Consider the following 7,833-nt stretch of genomic DNA (forward strand, 5'->3'; position numbering starts at 1 on the left):
TTGGCTGGGCCAGGCTTATCTCTGCACTGAAGAACAGATTATCTCTGCACTGGAGAGATTAGCCTGGCCTTGTTTGCTGATCTAGCTCAGAGATATGGGGATGGGGTCCCATTTACAAAGACCTTGGCCAGCAAGCTAGAGATTAGAGGCTTTGACCTTGTGGGTCCCCTACCCTTGTCCTTGGATGGATCTTGATTTTATTTCCAATCCTACCCTACTTCTATCTTAACTATATTTTAATACCTTATTTCTAATCCTAATATGGGAGAAGACTTCTCTAGTTAACTTCTCATATAGGGGAGGAAAGCACTTCTTCCAGCCTGCTTTCCAGCACCCCTACAAAAGGAAAGAGAGAGAGAAAGGAAAGAGAAGTTGGCTCAATTCCAGAAAGAAGTGTTTTGAGCCGGGCGTGGTGGCGCACACTTGTCATCCCAGCATTTGGGAGGCTGAGACAGGAGGATTGTGGTTCGTGGCCAGCCTCAACTACTTAGTGAGACTCTTTCAAAATTAAGGATAGCCAGGCATGGTGGCACGCTCTTGTAATCCCTGCGCTTGGGAGGCTGAGACAGGAGGATCACACAGGTTCGAAACCAGCCTCAGCTACTGAGTGAGGCTCTCAGCAACTTAGTGAGACCCTGTTTCCAAATAAAAATATAAAATAGGTCTGGGAGTATAGCCTGGAGGTAGAAAGCCTCTGGGTTCCACCCTCAGTATCACATACACACAAAAAGAATAAAAAATAGGGCTAGGAGTGTCGCTCAAAGGTAGAATACACCTGGATTCCATCTCCAGTACCACAAAAATAAATAAATAAATAAATAAATAAATAAATAAATAAAACAAAGAAATAAGTGTTTTGTGTTTGTTTCTTTTGTTTGTTTGTTTTGGTGGTACTGGGGTTCCTGGAAACCCTTCTACCTATACTCCCAGACCTATTTTATACTTGTTTATTTGGAAACAGGGTCTCTTAAGCCAAGCGCGGCTGGCTTCGAACCTGTGTGATCCTCCTGTCTCTGCCTCCCAAGCGCGGGGATGACAAGTGTGTGCCACCACGCCCGGCTGTGTTTGTCTGTTACTGTCCAAGTGTGAGTGCTATTAGGACCCTAAGGGGACCCAGGGACTCCCACCTGCTGCTGTCCTGCCACCGCACAGTCCCTGTGGCCAAGGGGCGGGCGCGCCCTTGAGTGCCTTGCCTTGTGTAAGACCCCACGTGAGCAGTGGGGGCAGCTGTCCTCGCTGGCCCCATGACATCGGCCTCGGGGACCACAGCCTCCGGCCCAGGAATCCTCCAAGCCAAGTCCAGCACAGAGCCTGGCCCTGGCCACGCGGCCCGGGAAGCCATTCCGCCAACCCCAAGCGGGGCTCCCCACGCCTGCCTGCCCTGGCTGCCGCCCTGAGCCCCTGCCACAACAACTGTACCATGATAACCGGGTATGGCCGGGCGTGGGGGCGCACGCTTGTCATCCCAGCATTCAGGAGGCTGAGACAGGAGGATCAGGATTCACGGCCAGCCTCAGCTACTTAGGCCGCCCGCAACTTAGACCCTGTTTCAAAATAAAGAACAAAAATTCGGATTAAAGAACAAAAATTCGGATTGGGGGTGTAGCATAGAGGTAGAATGGCCCTGGGTTCCATCCCCAGCAACACAGAGGGGGGGGGAGGGGAGGGCCTCAAACTTGCCATTCTCCTGCCTCAACTTCCCCAGCTGCTAGGAGTGTAGTGGCCCGGTCGATGTCACATGAATACCAATTCTGTGGCCGAGGGTGGCTCCAAAAACCTCCGGAAAGCCAGAGTAAGAGAGCCTCGGGAAAGCCCGGGTTAAAGGGCACAAGGGCAGCCAGGTCGGTGGGGATCAGAGCAGCGGGGCTGGCCACCTCCCGGGTGATAAGAAGGGATTGGGAGGTTGCACACTGGGTAAGAAGGTCCCGCGGCTCGGGCTGTAATCTGGGATGCTGCTCTAAGCTTTGGTCTATTTCGGTGCCTCTTCCGCCCGGCTTCCCAGCCATCATCCTCGGGCCCAGCGGCAGGAGGCTGGCCGCCCCGGCACGATGGGCAACGTGGTGGAGGGGAAGTCCGTGGAGGAGCTGAGCAGCACAGAATGCCACCAGTGGTACAAGAAGTTCATGAGCGAGTGCCCCTCCGGCCAGCTCACCCTCTACGAGTTCCGCCAGTTCTTTGGCCTCAAGAACCTGAGCCCCTCGGCCAGCCAGTACGTGGAGCAGATGTTCCAGACCTTCGACTTCAACAAGGTGGGTCGGCCGGGGCAGGGCCTCCAGGGCCCGAGCCCAAGCTGTCCTCCTGCAGGAAGAGCGGCTGGCGCACACTGAGAAGCTGGATTTGTTTGTTTTTGTACTAGGGATTGAACCCAGGGGCATTTTTTTTTTTTTACCTCCAAGCTACATTTTATTTTTAGTATTATTTTGAAACAGGGTCTCGCTAGGTTGATAAGAGTCTCACTACTTGCTGAGGTTGTCCTCGAACTTGCGATCCTCCTGTCTCAGTTTCCCAAATGCTGGGATTATAGGCAGCCACCAAAACTGGCTCCACTCGGAAGCTGATATTTATTTATTAATTTATTTTTATTAATTTTTTTGTAGTACTGAGGGTGGAACCCAGGGGCATTACACCCTCCAGGCTACACTCCCAGACCTATTTTACATTTTATTTGGAAACAGGATCTCATTAAGCTGCTGAGAGCCTCACTAAGTAGCTGAGGCTGGCTTTGAACCTACGTGATCCTCCTGTCTCAGCTTCCCAAGAGCTGGGATTACAAGCGTGCGCCTCCACGCCTGGCTGAAAGCTGGGTTTGACCTTAGGTATTCAGTATGAGCTCCTACTTTATATCAGATGCGGGAGCCTTAGAAACTAATCCCTTTTTCTTTTTTTTTGGAACTGGGGATTGAACCCTGGGGCATTCTACCACCCAGCTACACCCTAGCCTGATTTTTTACTCTTTATTTTTATTTATTCATTTTTTTTTTTGGTGGTACCGGGGTTCCTGGAAGCCCTTCTCCCTCCAGGCTACACTCCCAGACCTTTGTTTTTTTATTTTTTGGAAACAGGGAGAGGACCAGGCACAGCAGAGGGGCCCCAGGGCTGGGAGCCGCTTTGTGGATCTGGATTCTTCCCTGCTACATCTAACAAGATTGTTCTAAGCAAGCAAAAGATTTCACTGAAAAGCAACAAATAAATATGGTGGCTTGCACCTGTGATCCCAGTGCAGGCTGAGACAGGAGGATTGCCTGAGGCCCAGAGGAGATGGCATCAAGGTCGCCAGCTGATGAGAGCAGGGCCCAGGCTCCGGGCTCCAGACCCTGCCATGGCATCTGGGTGGCTACTTGGGCAGAAACATGATTTGACAGCTGGGCGTGGCAGCGCACGCTTGTAATCCCAGTATTTGAGAGGCTGAGACCGGAGGATCGCAGTTGGAGGACAGCCTCAGCTACTTAGTGAGGCCCTTTGCATTTCAGTGAGACCCTGTTTCACAATAAAGAATAAAGCTGGGCGTGGTGGCACATGCTTGTAATTCCAGCATTTAGGAGGCTGAGACAGGAGGATAGTGGTTCGAGGCCAGCCTCAGCTAGTTAATGAGGCCCACTGCAACTCAGTGAAAGCCTGTTTCAAAATAAAGAATTAAAAAAAAAAATGGTGTTACCGGCGGGTTCAGTCCTGTGGGGGGCAAGTCCACTAGCGGTTGGGGGCGTCAGAAAGATGGGTCAAAAGGCAGGCGGCGTTCTGCAGATCCTTATCTGCAGCGGTTCTTTTCCCCTCTATGAATTCCTTAAGTTTTTAGTTACGACGCTTTGGAAAAGAACCTGGGGTGGACAAAGGCTTCTTGAGCCAATGACACTTTATTACGAAAACCCCAAGAAATTTATACACTTCATCAGTAAAGTTAAGAGAAAGGGGGGCGGTCTTTCAGCTGGCTGTTGGCCTTTGAAGAATTAACTTCTGTTTCTCTCCAAGGTCTTGCAGATAAGCAGCTCCAGGTGGCAGCCTCCCAGGATAGTCAAGGCTTGGGAGCTTCTCAGGGGAATCTTCTTTAACTTTTCCTGGAACTTTCCATCTTTTGGGCTCAGTTCATATAGCAAGTGTGGGGAGATGTGGTGATTCAGGTGGATATGATGGAGTTTTTTCAGGTGTTGGCATCTTATCTTCTAAATCTGAAAGCTTAAGCATACTCACAACACAGTTTGGCAGACAAAATATCACAAACAACACCACAAGGTTCTTAGTTCTAATTGTCAGATGTATTTCCTTAACTGCTGAGCACTCTTCTTTAAACAACAAGCCTATTAAAAGAATCCACTTCCCTGTCACAAACTCTCTGTAGTCTGCTAACTTTCTAATTCCTTTCTTTCCCAGTTGGGACTTTCTTATGATAAGCTCTTCTTCATGCAAAAATACTTTTTTTACTCTTACGGTATTTCTTTTCCTTCATACATATATATATTTAGACTGTCTGTCCTTTATTTTGTCATATTCATTTCAAACTATGCGGCCATTTTTTCTGTCTCCTGGGGTGCTCACACTGAGGTAAAAGTTAACAGTCTTTTTCTTTGGGTCTATTGTATTCGGGCAGCTAAGTTGTTTCTTTAAGGTTACACACAAGGTTTCTCTCTGTCTCTAGGCAGGATTTCAAGGGTGAATAATTATTTTGAACTGAGCTACTTTTGCTGGAGTGATAGATAGTGATGAAGGTCGGAGGCCATTTGTGATTGCTGCAGCTGGGGTGCTTATCACAGTACCTGAATTCTGGCCAGTTTCTCATTATTGTTGAGCAGAGCCAAGGACGTTTAGACAAATTATTAGAGAGTTTATCTCCACGGACTCAGTTTCTTTTTATAGTCCTAATTTCACATCACTGGAGCAATTCGTGTAGAGAGTTAAAAGGAATAATAGTGAAGGGTATCTAAAAGTGGGGGGTACTTTAGCCAGAGACGACACCTCCTTCTTGGGGCTTTTTTTTGCCGAATAACTATGTGGAGTGGGGGTTCTCAACACATAGATGCCGAGGCAGCAGGATGTCTTGGCAAAATGGGTTGGGGGTATAGCTTGGAGGTAGAATGCCCTGGGGTTCCATCTCCAGTACTGGAAAAAATTATAAAAAATAATTTATAATTTTTGGGTGGGGCTTCTAGGCAAAGCTGGGGCTCCCTGGCTATTTAAAGCTCACTAATAAGTGGGGGTCAGCGGCCAAAGCAGATTATGGACTGGAGTCCCGGCTCAGGGCAGTACCCCCGGGCTTCCAGAAGGGGAGCTGGGCAGAGCACGGGGCTAGGGGATGGAGTCAGCGCGCTGGACCCCCAGCTCCGGAAAGCGGCGGTTACTCCTGAGCAGGAGCATTGGCCAGGGTGTGAAGGCTGAGCCCCACCGCCTTATCCCAAACACCCTGATGGCTCTCATCACCGCCAAGGGAACCTCTGCCTCAAAGCTTAACCCCAAGCCAGGTGTGGGGCGCACGCCTGTAATCCTAGTACTTGAGAGGCTGAGACAGGAGGACCGCAGGTTCGTGGCCAGCCTCAGTTGCTTAGCGAGGCCCTCTGCAACTTAGTGAGACCCTGTTTCAAAATAAAGGATAAAAAATAGGGCTGGAGGTGTAGCTCAGAGGTAGACTGCCCCTGGGTTCCATCCCTCGTACCGAAAAAACAACATATAAATAAATAGATAATTAAAAATAGGGCTGGAGGTGTTGCTTAGAGGTAGATTGCCCCTGGGTTCAATTCTTAGTACCATAAACAAACAAACAAATAAACATAGGGCTGGGTAAGCCGGGCGTGGTGGTGGCAGCGCACACTTGTAATCCCAGCTACTACTTAGTGAGGCCCTTTGCTACTCAGTGAGACCCTGTTTCCAAATAAAGAATAAAAAATAGGGCTGGAGGTGTAGCTTGGAGGTAGAATGGCCCTGGGTTCCACCCCCAGTACCGCAAAAAAAAAAAATAAATAAATAAAAATAAATAAATAAAATAAGACCAGGGGTGTAGCTCAGAGATAGAATGCTCCTGGGTTCAATCCTCATCACCCCCCAAAAAGTACTGTTATAACTATTATAGATAAGGAAATCCAGGGCCATGTCGAGGACCATACTGAGTCCCAGCCCACAGGAGGGGGATCCGGGGTTCAAGCCTGCACCCAGTACCGCCCTCTCCCAGGCCCGGGCGTCCATCCCCGAGTCTGGCTCTGCCTGGTCAAGTTTGTAGGAAAAGAGGTTGAGAATGAGGACAGCGGCTTCCTGGGCGTGGCCACGGGACGGGCCCGGGCCAATCTGAGCGGGGTCCAGGGGCGGGGCCTTGACGAGGGCGGGGCTCTCGCTGGTGGGCGGGGCCTGGGAGGGCTCTGCCGGGGGGGCTCACCTGGCTGCGCCCTCGCCAGGATGGCTACATCGACTTCATGGAGTACGTGGCCGCGCTCAGCCTGGTGCTCAAGGGGAAGGTGGAACAGAAGCTACGCTGGTACTTCAAGCTCTACGACGTCGACGGCAATGGCTGCATCGACAGGGACGAGCTGCTCACCATCATCCGGGTAACTGCAGGTGCCGAGGGCCGGGGCGCGGGCTGAGATCCCGGGTACCAGCCCAGGACTGATGGAGGGGCGGGCGGGTCCAGCCCTGCCCCTCCATGCGCGACCTGGTGGTGTCTCGGGCCTCAGTACCAATAACCTGTACGCGTTCTTCTCCGGTCCCACCTGCCCGAGGCCTCCGCCAGGTCAGTTAGGATGCGGCCCTCACTTCGGCCTCTTCTTCCTCCCAGGCCATCCGAACCATTAACCCCTGGAGCGACTCCGCCATGAGTGCAGAGGAGTTCACCGACACCGTGTTCGCCAAGATCGACGTCAATGGCGATGGTGAGGGGCGGAGGAGGAGCCCCCACGGGAGGCTCCCGGGATGGGGGCCGGAGGAGCCGAGGAGGAGGAGGCACAAAGGCCTCCCTGCCGGCCACCTCTCCGGCCATCTCAGCCACAGAATTGGCTGTGTGTGTGTGGGGGTGTCCAGGGGCTTTTGACCTCCGAGGTACACCCCAGCGTTATTTTTTATATTTATTTATTTTTCCGCGGGTCTGGGGATGGAACCCAGGGTATTCAACCTCCGAGCTACATCCCCTGCCCTATTTTTTATTCTTTATTTTAAAACAGGGTCACACTAGTTGCGGAGGGCCTCACTAAATAGCCGAGGCTGTCCGTGAACCGCAATCCTCCGGTCTCAGCCTACCAAGTACTGGGATTACAGGTGGGCGCCAGCACGACCGGCTTCCAGATAAGCCCCTTCCCCAGTGTTGGCTCTGTCGGGGGGCCCAGCACGAATCCAGCTCTGGAGACTGAGGCCTGTGGATGGCGATTTCGAGGCCAGCCTTGTCAGTTTAGCGAGACGACGTGTATAGAAAGTGCTGGCAACGTAGCTCAGAGGCAGAGCGCCCCCGGTGGCCTGTGGGCCCAGAGCCGGGGCTGCAGCCTGACCACCCCTCCGCGCACCCTTTGTCTGCACAGGGGAGCTCTCCCTCGAGGAGTTCATGGAGGGCGTTCAGAAGGACCAGCTGCTCCTGGACACGCTGACGCGCAGCCTGGACCTCACCCGCATCGTGCGCAGGCTCCAGAACGGAGAGCCCGAGGAGGAGGGCGAGGCTGCGGGCTGAGCCTTGTGGGGGCCGTGTGGTGGTGCCTGCTGTCGCTGTTCCTGTCTTAATATATGTAGGATCCCCTGACTCCAGGCTCGGCTCGCCTCTTTGGGGTGCACAGGGGCACAGTGAAGGATGGGGTCTGGGTCCTCGGGAGGCCCAGCTGGTGCAGCGTCCCTGCGAGCTCAGGGCCACTGGGACTCCGCCACCCCTGCGCGTCT

At 52.3% G+C, this 7,833-nt stretch overlaps 1 protein-coding gene across 1 annotated transcript; it reads left to right on the top strand.

The window, feature by feature from the left end:
- Positions 1-2,048: 2,048 nt before the first annotated feature.
- On the top strand, positions 2,049-7,630 carry LOC308266389 (guanylyl cyclase-activating protein 1; the record flags this gene model as incomplete). The annotated part of the gene is made up of 4 exons (XM_080700580.1): positions 2,049-2,249; positions 6,375-6,524; positions 6,752-6,845; positions 7,485-7,630. 4 exons carry the CDS (start codon positions 2,049-2,051, stop codon positions 7,628-7,630), a joined length of 591 nt encoding a protein of 196 aa, XP_080556706.1.
- Between the last annotated feature and the right edge of the window lie 203 nt (positions 7,631-7,833).

Source organism: Muscardinus avellanarius (assembly GCF_963383645.1).
Source record: "Muscardinus avellanarius genome assembly, chromosome: 8".
Classification (NCBI taxonomy): domain Eukaryota; kingdom Metazoa; phylum Chordata; class Mammalia; order Rodentia; family Gliridae; genus Muscardinus; species Muscardinus avellanarius.